This window comes from Trichoderma citrinoviride (assembly GCF_003025115.1).
Source record: "Trichoderma citrinoviride strain TUCIM 6016 unplaced genomic scaffold BBK36scaffold_2, whole genome shotgun sequence".
In the NCBI taxonomy this organism is placed as follows: Eukaryota; Fungi; Ascomycota; class Sordariomycetes; order Hypocreales; family Hypocreaceae; genus Trichoderma; species Trichoderma citrinoviride.
In genome coordinates, this window is record NW_020194710.1 from 1,141,350 (window position 1) to 1,156,666 (window position 15,317).

Sequence of the window (15,317 nt, forward strand, 5' to 3'; positions counted from 1 at the left end):
GACGAGCACCTGCATGATATGCCAGGGCCACTCGAACGGTAGTAGAGGAGGGGGGATGGTTAGTCACCGATGCAGCGAAATGGCCAGATGCCACCCAGTACGCCCGTTTCTCGCCCAAGTCTCCGCGTGGCAGAGGGTATTGACGGCGATACTGGGAAGCGATCAACAGGTGGGATAGGACAAGTGGTATGCACCATGCTTGCCAGACGGCGCGTGAACAAGGGTAGGACAGACATGGAGGGTGACTTGTTCGCTTGCAGATTTTCATGCATGCCATCAGATGGCATCATCACACATTTGACGGTTGTGCAGTCGAGAAACTTTGGACCAAGAAAATTTTCTTCCCGTGAGCGTGACAGTGAAGTTGCGACGACAAAGGCGTGGAGAGACGTGTGTATCCTTGCAACTAGGCTCAAAGACTCAAGTTCCCATCGGCATACTTTGCGCAGATATGCGGGCTCTGCATAGCGTGCATATTGCGGCGAGTCTCCTGACGCCGAGGCCTGGAAATCGTGGCAGTCCATGAAATTTGGGCTTAGACGACTCTGCGCAAGTATTGGTAGTAGTAGCACTACTGCGAAGAATTATGTCGTAGGCAAATGCCTCTGGTTCACGAACAGGTTTCTGAGACTGGGAACTTTTGTGGTACAGAGCCTGGGCTGCACTCAAATGACCTCTGTGCTAATTCAGCACTGCGTCCTAGTCCTCCCACCAAGTCGAGAGGCCGAAACGAAGTGGTAGAGTCCGTGACACAAAAAAAAAAAAAAAAAAAAAAAACGGTCCTCATGGGGATACCGCGTGGTTTGACAAGCTCACGGCGTCAGTTCGCCGGGAGAGAAGAATGCACGGTGTTCTTCGGCCCGCAAGCTGTGCTCGGATGGCCATTTCCATGCCTTCAGATGGGGCCATTTTTCACGGACAATGCAGTGTTCCGCGCCTCTCCACGCACGGAGACAAAGCCAAATGTAGTCAGGAAAATCGGAAACCCAGAGGAAAATGTAGTTTTCTCTCGCTCCCTGGGGACCCTTCCCCGCGGCCCTTGATTCTGATTTGACGGGCTGGAAAAGTGTCATGTAAAGGATTGCCTGTAGGTTCCCCGACACTTCTCGACATCGGGGGCGTGAGCTGGCTAACACCGCTCAATGCTGTCGCCTGCCCTCAGACGAAACTTGCCATTACGTCTCGAAAACTAGCATTTGGGTCAAGGGTTGCCAGAAAGTTGCTGCTTTGCGGGGAAGCATGTCAGCCGACAAGTAGAAAGCGTCTGCTTGAGTCTGGGGAAACATCGAGACGGCCGTTTTGCCTTCGTCCAAGACGACGGCCATAGTGGCTTCCCCGCTATTCCACGGCTCATTGTCGGAGTGATATCCTTCTAGCTGTCTGTTCCGCACACGCCCCGGTCGGAGCTTTGCCAGTCTGCGAGTTGAGGCCATGGGGGCGTAGGCACAAGCGCCAATCAAAGGGCTGGATCACAACCCCGGAAAACCAGGTCCAGTTTTCAAGGCCTGTCGTTGGCACTAGGATCAATCGGTCAGTCCTCCGTTTGCACATACAGCAATTCGTCTAGGTAAACAGGCTCCAATAGGGCGGCTAGGAAAAGGAATCAAACGTACCGGCAGTGCGAGCCTGATTCCTCGCGAAAAAGAAGCAGAGGAAGAAGAGCAACGGCAACAAGTGCGCTGCGCAGGGAGTCGGTCGTACGACGGCTGGCGAGCCGCCCCCCCTGTTTAGTCTTCGATAACGCAGGACATGACGAGGCCAAGCGTGGATGCGCCATTTCGACTTGATACCACAACGCTGGGCGAAAAGTATTCGGTACGGGACGTGAAGCATTGTATGGAGCCAAGGGGAGTGCTTTGACAGGACTCCGGCGGCATCGCAAGGTGAAGGAGGGTAACAGCCCGCACAGAGAAATGTCGAGGCATCACTGCAACGTTGTACTCCCAGTTGGCTCTTTCTCCTCGGCCAATCGGGGAGCAACGATAAATCCCATGGCCCAGCCTTGATAACACCTGTGATGAGGCATCTTTCGAGTGTTCGACTGTACGTAGGTCCATCCGGGAGCAAAATGTGTTACGGGCATGGGCAACCTCGCTCTGCCAAGCCTAGATCTAAGAAATTGTGCCTTGATTGCCATCAGAAGATGAAACAACCGACTCCGGGCATTGCCAACGTCATCGGGCTCCTGGGCGTACCCGTGGGCCGCGGCGAGATGAACGCCAAAGTGCAAATCAGAGACAGCTGATATGTCGAAACCTCATACCTTTGGCGTTCTCCTTTCTGCCCAAGCAGTAGTCAAGGTACAAGTGGCACGTCCACGGATATCACACCTCGATTCCACTCTCCTGGGCGGGCCATCGGGAGAGAGTCCGGCCGGATAGTCGGTATGAGGCCTTGAGGCCGCCGTTGACTAGCCACTATCTTGTCTCCCGGCCCAGAATCGATTTCTGCCCACAGAGATCGTGATGCTATCCCCGTTCAGGGACTTCTCCGGCATTGGGCTCGATTGCTTGGTCGCCAAGAGTTTGATGGCCGACGAGGATCCCACCGCCTCCATCCAGCTTTGACAGGTTCCGGTTGATGGCGTCCAACAGACGGCGAGGACTCCCGATACCCGCTGGGGGAAAAGCGAGAGCAACCCCGCTTGACGGCATTGGTCGACGAGGACCTTACATAAGCCTCTGCCCCCACGGCCATGTGACGACGCCTCGTTCAGGTACTCGCTTAAGCCAATCGATAAGGTTAAGAGCGAAGAGGAAAGCGCACCGGAAAGTGGAGGTACACGAGTCGTCGCCCGCATTCTGTGCCCCTGGCCAGTACTTGGTACATTGGGGGCAAAAAGATCACCTGAGAAGGCCAGAGGCGTTAACGCGGGAAGATCTCTCGGCATCCAGCGCCATGCGCCCAGACAAGCATCGCGTCCAGCGCCACCAATTCTTGGTCTGCCAGAAGCGGCCGAGGGACTTTTGGATCACCACTGAGGCTTAGACTTTGGCCTGGACTTCTACGCCGCGTTCCTCGCCTTTTCTAGCGGCTTGACTCGCCCTCTGGCCCCTGGATCTGCACTGTCTTCACAGGACACGGCGTATCCACTGGCAAGCTGCTAAGGCACGCCGCTGGAGCTCCATGCACCAGAAGCCGCTCGTCACTGCAGCTCTTATCGCTTTTCAAGGTTCCAATGTCTGTCACTTCGCCGACGTGATAGATTGCCTAGGTAATAGCAGGAGTGGGCTAACAAGGACAGCTTGCTTGAGTCGTCTTCTGCTGTAATGTTTCTGTTTTCGCTCTTTTCCTTCTCTTTCTCTTTTTCCCTCACATCATTCAGGTGCCCCCACCTGGTGATAACGCCATCGTCGTATATAATACGGGCAAGCCGAATGGAAGTTATAACGCAGCCGAAGCTGATGCATTTCGGTCTGGGTAGATGATAAGGCGTCTGAGGAGGAAAGGGCAGATATACTTACCGAGTGGTATGTGTATTGACATAAAGCACCTCGTATGTTCGATGCGTCGGATATGGCTGCAGCGTCTGTTTGCCTTTGGCAATGGGCCAGTCTGCGCATGTAGCGCTGCCTGTTCGCATTCTGAAATCAAAAAGGGCGCAGCATGTAATAATATATGTCACGCATTTCTGGCTCGGCAATGAGATCACAGCTTGCCATCCCGTGGCGTCAGCATGCCAAGAACGATAGGTGATGCCTCCGTACGTAGCCCTCGCCCATGGGCAGCCTTGGCAGCTTTGACACTGGCAATTGAGCAGAAGCGAGAGGCGAGAATTGACAGAACAGGCCATGCTAGAGACACACCGAAGACCTGAGCAGGTCGACAGACTTATCCAGGTGCTGCCTTGAAAGAACAAGGGTTGATACGCGCTTTGTTTGGTGGAGCTGCCGGTGATCGACACGCCAGAGCCGCCATCTGTTGGCCCAATCCGGTCACGCTGCCACGACTTGTCATCCTCAGTGTCGGCATCGAGCAGCTGACGAGGCGAATGATAACTCCAATGCCATCCACCACCTTGTCCGTAATACCACGAGTAATTTGAAGTGAGCCGGTGAAAAGAAGCGAGGCGAGCCTGTCCGGACAGTGACCTTTCGGGTGTAAGAACCCGCAAAACAACCAAGGCACATACATGCGTGATGCTATATGCTCCGTCCAAGAAGTCTCGCAGCAACCATTGCAGAAGGTTGGCTGGCCGTTTACGCATCCTCCAATGAGGACATCCCGGCCAGGTCCGCCGGTTGCTCTGTAGACAAGTGCAAGTACAGTGACATCAAGAATTCCCCTGGCTCGCCACAGCCTCCCGTGCACGAGTGAGCAGAGGGCGCGGATATTTCTCCCCAGCTGCCGGCGATTTTGCAGAAGACGACAGTCTAGCGGCTCGCAAAAGACAAGTGCAGGCTCAGATACAACGAGTCGATAAGCAAAGAGTATCAGCCAAAGGCTTAGAAAGCGGATGAAAGCAAGGAGAAGGGCAAACGAATGGCCGACGTAAACGATAACCCACTTGGACAAAAGAATGCATCGAAAGCAGTCCCCATAACCGTTTTCGACCTTCGGTGTCTCGCGTGGCTATCGCATGAACGTACAGACTAGGGGGAAATGAACGGCCAATGCTTGGGCGCAACGGCACAGCATGTTTCTGGAAGAGCGAATCACGTTGGTGGCACGAATAGCAGCAAGACACGGCGCATGTGCCTCAGCACATAGGCAATCTGCTGAGGTTGTTGCAAGAACCATGAACCCTGCTCAGCTCTCCTCTACACACGCCTGTCGCCAAAACAAGAAGTCCTTACCCTGCGATAAGCTGCCAATTGCCTGCGCTTGATGCTCCATGCTTGTACATGCGTGGGACGTGTGAGCAATGCTCGACATCCCACGCAGTGAGACGCTGAATCAGGCCAGACCGAGTCAGCGAGCGGCAAGGTGCCTCTGCGCGGGACATTGAGGCGGTAGAAGCAAGCATCTTCTGATAAGACCGAGACTGAGATTTGTACAAGTAACAGTACTAATTGAACCATGAATCTCGACGAGAGCAGACAGCACGGGTTTCGAGCATCCTAGCAGGGGCCCTGGGCCGGTGTAACAATCGCCTCGCTGCGGCGTCTACCTAGTCTGTCACGTCCCCGGACCGAGGCGGAAAAGCGAATACGTCTGGTATGAGTCCTGCTGTCGACTGCTCAGTCCCCTGGCGCGTAGTGGGGGAGGGGTGCAGTGCCCCTCCCCATATCGTAGACTTGAACAACGTTGTCCAAACATACTTGTACGGAGGCGGCGCTCCGTTTTTTCGTGCTAACGGCCCCTCAGACGGGACGGAGCAACTTGAATGGCAATGGAACACACTTGGACATTTAATTAGCAGCAAAGCAACAAAGAGGTCCTGCGAAGATTAGTAGTATACCCTTCTACGTCCTCTGTAGATGCTTCGCCACCACACCGTCCTTGATGTGAATTCTCTAAGGCTGCCGCTCGTAGTCAAGAGATATTGACACCGGGAAACATCTTGTCGCCGCCCGAAGGCTTGGAATTCATAGTATAGACTGACTCTTGTATATCGCCATTGGTCGATACCGCATGATATCAGATGATGCCCCTTGGGTGGTGCGCCGCAGACAGCAGCCCTCACTGTGTGCTGAGAGCCTGCCGCCTTGTCCAATGACACGCAGCACTGGTCTTCTGCTCCGTTCTGACACCGTCTCGGGCGTTGGAGATGGTCCTTCATCTAATCGCGTCGCTCCACTCGGCATCGAGCGATTGTCGCAGCCGTGACTTGCTGCTAGCATGAGCTGCCAGTGGCTACAACCACACCGAATCGGCAGGGAGTTCACACGTGCACATCAGCTGCGTGATCCGCGGCGTGACAGGAACCGACGAGACATATTGCATGCATTGGAAGATCTTCGAGGCGGCTATCTGTCGATGCTCTGCTGCTGATCTCTGGCACGTCGTGAGTAGATTGGAGCCGGATGCAGGCCCCAGCCGTGTTTCGAGAACTGGTGTACAGGTGAAAGTGTCCGTTTGAAGGGGAATAGTCGGTCTTACCTTAGGCATCGTTGGTGGTATTATTGCTGCAGGTGCTCTCGGTACTTCGTAGTTTCCCTCTGTCGGTTTCAGAGGGCAAGAGGACATGGACGTCTTGGCGTGCAAGTGGGCAAGTGCCAGGTGGGTACTGCTGGCGGGCGGTGGGCACGAAACGTGTGGTACCCCTTACTGCCCGAGCAAGTACCAGATGGCGGCGTTTTGGGGTCAATAATACCGGCCGACCATAACTCGCTTTTGTATCTCGTACTTGAGATATGAGGGTTCCGTCTGCATGGAGCACGCACGGAGCACGCACGGAGCACGCACGGAGCAGTCGGAGTGAACTCGTACCTGCTGTCTGTACTCGTACATGTATTCCATGTAAGCAGTCGCATCCAAGTTCCCAGGGCAGCAGCAACTCGAGGGTGGCAGCGGCGGCAAGAGCCAAACCAAACCCGGGCACCAGGGCTAAAGCAGCCTCCCACGAACCTCAACCCAAAGTTGTCTGGAGTGACTCCAGCGAACAAACGCCTCGCAGGGCAGAACATAGCCAACAGCAGAGACGCGTCGATCGACAGCACAGGGCCTTAGTCGACAGTAGCCCAGAGAGCTAGGCCAAGCCTCTCTTCACCGTTGGGCCAAGCCCAGGTGTCAGATGCGATCAACGGCTTCTGCCACGGCATCTATCGCTGGTCGGGCCAACAGCACGATGCTAGCCTCGGGCCCTGCGACTAGTCCGCCTGGCGACAGGGCCCTCCGGTTGGTGGCATTTTCCAAGCGGCTCTCCTCCATACCGAGCGTCGCACCTACAGTGCTCATCTCCTCCCTTCTGGGCGCCCCGGAGCACAGCTCCCGACAAGCTGGTTACCCGCTCTCGGCCCTGACAATCAGCTACGACGATTACCTGTTCGGCTGTGCCTGCAGTGTTTCGTGCTTGGCCGGTGAGTGGTGGCGTTGTGTTTCCGCGTGGGATGCCCCCTTTTGGCGCAGAGTCAGTCACGGGCTGAGCCGGGCATGAGTGAGTGAGAGTGAGCATGACGAGCGCAGCCAGCAGAGGCGGAAGTTTATGGTGAGATTGGGGGGCGCGATTCCCTCTGCCGATGCAAAAAATTTCCCGGCATTCGGACGAAATCTCCCACGACACGACACCTTGCTCGTCCGCTAACCCATCAGGCAACAAATGGACCAGGCCAGCAACAACGGCCCGCGTCCGCTCCCCCACAAGCCAGCAAGCAGCGTGTCGGCCAGCCAGCCAGCCAGCCAGCCAGCCAGCCAGCCAGCCAGCCAGCCAGTCAGTCAGACAAACAAGTTCGCTGTTCATCGCCGATGATGTCTCGAGCTGCTGAGTGCGGGCGAAGTCCAAGTGTATGCCCGCTGCTCACATGCATTGGTGGTGGGTGCGCCCTACCGGAGAGTCATACTCCGGCAGTCCCTCATTTGCGTCACTCGTTGTCGTCTCACGATGCCCCTCATGAGAGCATTGACTGCGGTATTGTTTGATGTTTGCTATGCCGGGGAGGGGGGGGCATTATTTCAATCCTCCATGCTCGTACGAGGAGTCAATAGCCTTGGGGACTCTGAGCCGCTTTTACCGGCTCTCGCTCGAAGAAAGGGACTGGGACTCGGAGGATGGCAGAAGCATCAGATGGCTCGGCCGACGCTACTGGCAATGCATGCCCTCGAGTAGCGGATGGTCTTCAGGCGGCTCTCCAAGCACACGAAGGACCTCATCGCTTCTTCTGTTCGACCTCTTGTTGATATTACCGCCTTAACCAACTCCTCATGGCGCAGCTCCAGCACTTTCATCATGGACCAATTACCCCTACTACTGGGCACCAGCGTGCGGCGGCCGCCTCCGAAGGTAAGGCTCCCGCAAGTACTGCTACCAGGCCGTACCCAGCATTATCAGTAGGGCCAGGCAGGACGATGGAGTCACAGTACGAGACGTATCTGCGTGGTGAACGCCGGCTCCGAGTGGGTTCCCTGTGGGTTTTGCAAAAGAACCTGTGCAATTGGAGCCACAGCAACGCTAGACACCAACTTGGAGCCGCTTCCAGGGCCTCTTAGCGCCTCACTGCTCCGGAGCCAGAAGACGTCTTGTCCCAGCATTGCGCGCCAGACCGACCTGGTTGAGTCTCTCCCAAGGACGCCGTCTCATTTCATCTCGTCTCAGTCAAAGGGCGGCGCCGGCAGAGTAGGTCCGTCAGCTCTCGATTTGTTCCGTCCAAGGGGATCCCGTCGGCTTGCAAGCTAATAAGCGCTGTCTACTCCGTACTGCTCCGTGCTTCATATCCTCGGCTGTTGCAATTACGAGAGCTCACTGCTGTGGACCTGAGGAATCGAAGCTGCACTTGTCCAAGCAGGAGCATTTCGATGGCTGACTTGCCGGTCACGGCGTGACCGAGGCGGACAAAAACAGCAACATACGATTGCAAGTTTCATCTTGTATCCAAGAATAAAGGCAGAGGAAACGTTTCGCTCAGCTCTTGCATACAAAGGCACATGCCTGCGAGTTTCAACCATACTTCATCCTCAGGGCCGGTAGCAAGTTGCAAGTACTCTGCTGGCCCAAAAGCTATGGGAAGGGGGTGGCCTGCGCGCCAGAAGCCCATTCACAAGCACTGTCCATGTGCCAATGCCAGTCGATGCATGGACTTAAGATGTCCTGGGGGTCATCTCTACATCTTTGCTGGCGTCTGCATGCTGCTACGTACTAGCAGCGGAGCTGGGTAGAGGTGTCTGCCCGCCTCATCTACAAAGCCCATGCCACACACCCTCTCGCATCCCTTCCCCAATCGACGACCCCCATCTAAGCATACCCCGGCTTGCCCTGAGGGCAGGGGACCGGCATCAAAGACAGAACGGCCCTAATCCTCCCCCCTGTTTCCCCATCATGCAGCACATGCCTTACTACCCACCCTGTCTGCGGCTCTCTTTACTTGGGCCCCTTGTCACTCGAGTGTCCTGGGATGCTAGCCTGCCAGAGGGCCGACCGAGGACGGTCTTGACTGCACACCCCTCCCTGGAGAAAGAATCCCGGTCCTAAGCTAGGCTCTCTTCATGTGCCAGGCCCGCTGATCTCCTCTTCGTCCAGGGCTGCTGGCTCTTACTGCAGAGGACGGGGATTCTATCCAGATAGCCCACCACCATGAAATCACTTGCAAGTCGCCCCTTGCTCACGATCCATGGCACAAGCGTCCCGGCTGCCACTGCCTTTGCCGCTACTGTGAAGTGCCATCCTGACCTTGATGCTCTATGAGCCGTTCCATATCAGCCGGGTCCATGACCGCGCCGGTTCACACCACACAGAATTCCGTCCCTCTCATACATAACCTCCATCATGCCCGTTCTCAACTGAGGTTTCATGCTCCCAGCACAACTTGCTTCATTGGCATAACCAATTCTTCTACGGAGTACACCGTCTCACCTCTTGCTTCTTCCCAACATTCCTTATATTTCTCCCATTCGTCTTCAGCCATTGGCCTCGATATCAACTATACCCATCTGAGTAACTCTACAACCTACGAAGCAACTCATTCTTTTTCTCTTCACCAAGGAAAAGAAAAGACACGGCTCCCTACTCTTGCACATAATCTCAGCACTCTCTTCTATCAACATGACTGCTCCGCTAGCGCAACCTACCGTGGCCGTGGCTGCCAAAGACACGGCGGCTACCATCCGCAAGCGCAGAAGACGCGCCCCTGCTGGTGGTGCTACGGACGACTGCTTTACATGCTCTAAGCGCAATGTCAAATGCGATCGACGCCGGCCCTACTGCTCTCAATGCCTCGAGATCGGCAACGAATGCTCTGGCTACAAGACCCAGCTTACCTGGGGTGTCGGCGTTGCCAGCCGCGGCAAGCTTCGCGGGCTGTCTTTGCCCATCGCAAAGGCACCTCCAGTCACCCGCGAGCCGAAGAAGTCGCCCGTCTCTCGGGCAAGGGCCCAGTCCAGCGCCGCCGCTCTCTCGACAAAACTAGCTCGAAGCCCAATTGATATTCCCTCAACCACACATACGGCTTCGACGCCTACCACCCCGGCATACCAAGTACCTGCGTACGACTACCTCTCCATCTCCCATCACGGCCACGCCCCGTCAATGTCCCAGAGCAGCTGGGGCAGCGTCGGTTACGCACCCAGCCTTGTGCACTCGCCAGACGGAACACCGAGATATACTAGATATCCTCTCCATCTCAGCACCGATGCGCTTTCTTCCTCGTGCGAGTCGGTTGGCAGCGAAGTGGATTATCTCTCTCCTTTGAGCCAATCATATGCTCGCGAGGAGATTCCCTTCAACCACAGCCCGACTGTCTTGTACGAAGGATATCCTGCGCAGCACAGCTCCCCAATTGCGCAAAGCCCCCCAACCGTGCTGGTTCTTGACCACTGCCGCGCCCCTACCTCCTATCCCGGGCTGGTCTACGCCCCCTCAGAGGCCCATCATGCTATCAGCCACCACCACATGGATCCCTTTGAGTCGCACCTTGGCCACAAGCTTATGCGGGGGTGTGAAAGCCTCAGTGAGCATCACATGGCGCCCTTGCCGGCCTACCCCTTCTAATGCGCGAGCAGGTGTTCCTGAAGTCGAAGCCGGCGCCGCGGGTGATTCTACTCCGCGAATTGCACGAAAAGAAGTAGCACTGCAGAGGCGCCATAGCAGTGGGCAAGTGCAATGGTTCGGACAAGCTGGCGCCAAGACGGCTCTGTTGGCCAAAATGCCCTTTTTCATGGATTATTTCAGGATCACCATGGCCCCTTCTATGGTCTTCATAGATGGCCCCCACAACCCTTTCAGAGAACATGTCCTTCGCCTGGCACGAGACAGCCCGAGCGTGCAACACGCCATCTGTGCTTTATCAGCTTGTAGCTTGCGGATGAAGAGGAGATTGAGCCTGGGACTCGGAACAAGCGAGTTGCTCGCAACTCTGATGGTGGAGAAAGAGACCTCTGAGGCGACTGAGGCGTCAGAACTAGAGGATAAATCACTCTATGATGAGATACAACATCGAAGCATGGCCGTACACCTTCTGAACCAGCAGCTTAGCGATCCATCAAAGTCGTGCCATGACTCGGCGCTTGCAACAATCCTCCTTCTCTGTCACTATCGAATGGTTGAATCCGGCATTGCAAAGTTCCATACGCAGTTTGCAGGCGTGCGCAAGATTCTGGCCATGAGGAAATCCCGAGACTCGACTCCTTCCGGGGACTCTACATGGATGGAGGCTCTGTTTACCTACCTTGATGCCATTTCGGCTAGCATCAACGAGCGAGAAGCACAACTGGCTCCTGGCTTCGAGGGGGCTTCTCCTGACGTGCAGGATCTGCCTGCTGGATCTGAAAACATGATTGGGTGTGATCGCAGCCTCTTCAAAACCATTGGCAAATTAGGTCGCCTGAATCTCTTATCACAACACCGTCCCGTACAAGGCATGAGCGAGCAAACTCAACCGCAGCAGGAGGCTCACGGACACACTGAAACAATTTCGACTCCACGCCCAGGCGAAAACGGCTTGGCCACTAAGCTCGACGACGACGAGATGCTCGCCTCTGCGATGTATTCATCGGTATCCTTTGACGAACGCCAATACCTTTTCTGGAGGGAGTGGAAAGCAGCACGGCAGGAGCTTCAGGACTGGCGGTTCGACGCAACCTCGGTGGCTATGTCACTACCAGGATCACCAACCACAAGCCAAATACATGATCTGGGAGCTGTCTCTGAGGCGTTCCGATATGCGGCTTTGCTCTACTCTGAGCGCCTAGCGAACCCACATGGGCCTTCGACGCACAGCAACTTCCAGAATCTGGTCAGCCAAGTTGTGCATCACGCAACAAGTCTCGAGACCGGTAGCGCCGCAGAAAAGTTCTTGCTATGGCCCCTGTTCGTGGCCGGGTCAGAATGCATCGTGGAGTCTCAACAGCACATCATACGCGACAAGTGCCGTGGCATCATGAGCCGATCCGGTTACATGAACAACTTGGCAGCGCTGGGCGTACTCGAGAAGCTATGGTCAGGGGAGGTCAAGAGCGAAGCCAAACTTCACTATTACGACGCCGCGGGAACTGGCAAAGGTCCCTTCAACTGGACCAAGTGTCTCGGCGGGCCAGGAGCCGGGGTTGAGTGGATCATGTTCTGATTACCTGGAATCAATTTTCAACATACGACGGCATACTATTGCCTCGTGGTGTTATCATGAGGTGGGGGAAACGGTGAAGTCAAAAAATATCTTCCTTCCTGTTTCGATTATACATATTTCGCACGTGGCTCGTCTGCTATGGTTCTTGTTTTTTTACTGTTACCCCTGTGTATATTTCTTTTGTTTTGTCAGTGGACCTGTACGTTATCGCATGATGGGAAAAAAAAATCTTTGTATAATAGCTTACTGGACGTCTATGACGAGCGGCAATGAATGTCTGCATATACTACATGCTTGTTTGGGAGGTATCAACTTTAGTTATTGGCTGCATTAGCTGGCGGGAATCTACATCTTGGCATCAATTTTGGCATGTTCCTTCCGGACAGACAGTGAATGATGAAGTAGTATCGAATCCTGATGACAGCTACCTTATTCCGTACGAGCTACATGGTACAGACAAATGTGTGTGGTACTGGTAATAACAAGGTGATGTGGGTGGGCACGCCACTCCGACTCTCCAGGAACTGACACTTCATGTTCAGGCTGGCTATCAGAATGCTCCGTACTCCCGTCCTCCATACCCGTACGCACATGCATGCACTAATGATACTTAGCACCTGTGTGATGACATACGAGATGGACGGCGGCGTCAAACGTGGTTGATACCGTTGTTGTTAGCTTTCGGCGTGGCCGGTTTCATGAAGCCCAAAGCAAACGCGCTCCACGCGGTGGGTGAAAGCGGACCGGCTACATCAAGGGCTCCGTATGTCCATCCGCTGTAACGGAAGAGTAGAGAAAGTGGCACGACTAGCCAGCCCAGAGTGAACAAACGCCTGGCAAGTGCTTGTAGTGTGGTAGCAGTCAACTATCGAACTGCAAGGCACCAGGAACAAGGCACCTGCGTCGTTGCACTGCCAGGAACGGAGTAGTAGAGATAGGCATGAGTGGTACTAACAAAAATAGACTCTGTACGTCGTAGAGGGAGTGCAGAAGGCTTGAGACATTTGAACACTCCCGCAGCTCTTGTACAAGCATACGGGGGATCTCCGTAGCCAGCGCTCCTCCTCCCACGCAGCCACGGTAGGCACTAGCGGGGGGGCGTGCAGTTCGAACGAAGATCAGAATCAGTTGGTCCGAGACCCGAGACGAAGGATCAAAAGAGGCAATGGGATGATGACAAGGAGGTGGGTTGTGGCTTTGGCGTGCGCGCCACCATCTTGGGGCTTGAGATGAGCTTGAGAGGTGTGGGCGAGCGAGACGAATCGAGACTCGGCGCTTTTCTCTCTCTTTCTCACTCCCCGCTGAGCGCTTTTTGCTGCAAAAGATTTTAGCGGAAGCGGGACAGATTCGGCAGATGCCTCGAGTAAGCGGAATATTCTCGAGGTCGAGGCGACTACGGTCCGCATGGACGGGAAGTTTGTTTTGGGGGCCAGTGAGAAGGAGTGAAGCTAATTCGAAGGTGAATAGGTGTGGTTTATCATAGCATGGCGTGTATCATGAAATTGCCGGCGAGGGAGAGAGGTGAGATTTTCAGGGTCCATCAAGGTGTTGTTCCCCCCTTCTTCTCACATCACTCATGCTGGTATGCACATCCTCTTCCTATTTCGATCGGCTTGCAGGTGGTGGGGGGCCGTTGGATAGGGACGAGTAGTACTCGTATTGTTCCATGGAAGCTGTTGGTGGTTTTGTCGTCGGCCTGTATGGTGGGATATCTCCCATCATCTGCTACATACCTGTAGCAGAGCGGAGAGTGGCACCTCCGTATATCAAAGAGCGGGCAACGGTGAGAGTCAAGATGACAGAGGGTGGGAGAGGCGCGGCACGTACCGCCGTCGGCAGGTACTCGTCCGATGGCATGCTTCGGGAGAGATACAGGCGAGCAACCTCTTGGGCGTACGGTAAGACGAGGGCGCGCTACTCCACAGCCTGCCGTGAGATCATTTCGCTGTGCCATTTTCCCCTTCATCACGTTCTGTTATGAGGCGTATCATTTGCGCGATATCTAAGGCCCAGTCAGTCCATGATTCAAGCATCGTGATGCTGTCAAGATTATCAAAGGAGACATATTGGTAGAATTTCTCCGGAGCTGGCTCTGTGTACAGGGGAACCAGGTCCGGGTCTCGTCGGCTAAAGTATGTCATCGGGCTGTGAAGCCCGAGGTGATGGGCAATTTGTTGTCCAGGGGAGGCCGGACATTGATAGATGAGTCGCGCACTTGCGTACATGGCGAAAGCGACAGATGACCAGAGGCAGTAGGCAAGACCAGAGAAGCACAAAAAACTCCGGATCGTTCTGGTAACTTGCTCGGCCGCTTGCGCTTATTGGCTCAACCATTCAGGGCGGGAATAGCAGCAGACAAGGTGTTGACGGCTCTAGGAGATATCAGATCAGAGCGTAAGCACAGAGATTGCAGTGGTCTGAGCGTGAGGCTTGTGGAGGCATATCTGGTAGCGAGCCAAAGGACCCAGCAGGGGGGGGTTATAATCTGTAGCGGCATTGATAATAATAGTTTATGCGATGAATGGATATTCTGAAGCCCATCTGTTCGGCTGCATTTGATGTTTTGCCGTCTCCAGTTACATGGAATCAATCTCTCGTGATGACATGGTCGGTCCGAGAGCAAGCCTGGCTGTTGCAGCAAGGGATGAGTAGGCGTTGACTTTGGCTACCAAGCCTTCTGCTTATCCGACAGTCAGCCGTCGATACCAGGAAAGGGAACGGCTGGCGCCAGCGCTGCCAACTAAAGAATCGCCGTAGAGAGTAATCGCCTCTCGGATTGGGTGCCTGTGATTGGCTCGCCTCCGACGACAGCCCGGACCGCGGAATGACCAGGCTACAGGTGCGGAAAAGGGCGCCCCGGGAGGAGAGAGAAAACGTGAGCGACAAGCGATGTGTACTGTGGTCCCCGATCCTGAAGAAGGCGCACGAGTCTGAGAGGTGTCTTGGCCAATTCCACATTGTGTGGACCTTGATGGACGCCCGGCACTTCCATCGGGATCTCAACCAAGACATGGAGAAGAGAAGCCATCGTTGACGCCAAGCGCTTACACCCACGAGTGCCGTTGACAGCGATTCATGAAGGGGGACAACGGGGCCAAGTGATTCGCTCGCAGGAGCCCTAGCAGCCAAGCTCTGCCGGGGGCGAGGCTAACGGCTGGAGGA

At 55.1% G+C, this 15,317-nt stretch overlaps 3 protein-coding genes across 3 annotated transcripts; 2 read left to right on the top strand and 1 right to left on the bottom strand.

Moving 5' to 3' along the window:
• Window positions 1-6,730: 6,730 nt before the first annotated feature.
• BBK36DRAFT_1138021 (hypothetical protein) lies at window positions 6,731-8,402 on the top strand (the record flags this gene model as incomplete). The annotated part of the gene is made up of 6 exons (XM_024893213.1): window positions 6,731-6,962; window positions 7,211-7,312; window positions 7,813-7,882; window positions 7,960-8,006; window positions 8,046-8,215; window positions 8,367-8,402. The coding sequence occupies 6 exons, from the start codon at window positions 6,731-6,733 to the stop codon at window positions 8,400-8,402; spliced, it is 657 nt and encodes a 218-aa protein (XP_024752917.1).
• A 1,235-nt stretch (window positions 8,403-9,637) lies between these two features.
• Window positions 9,638-12,155, top strand: BBK36DRAFT_1110598 (hypothetical protein; the record flags this gene model as incomplete). Its single annotated transcript, XM_024889604.1, has 2 exons — window positions 9,638-10,541; window positions 10,708-12,155. 2 exons carry the CDS (start codon window positions 9,638-9,640, stop codon window positions 12,153-12,155), a joined length of 2,352 nt encoding a protein of 783 aa, XP_024752918.1.
• Window positions 12,156-13,016: 861 nt separating this feature from the next.
• Window positions 13,017-13,343, bottom strand: BBK36DRAFT_1110569 (hypothetical protein; the record flags this gene model as incomplete). The annotated part of the gene is made up of 1 exon (XM_024889600.1): window positions 13,017-13,343. A coding segment is annotated over one exon (327 nt), but the record flags the coding sequence as incomplete, so codon positions are not given.
• Between the last annotated feature and the right edge of the window lie 1,974 nt (window positions 13,344-15,317).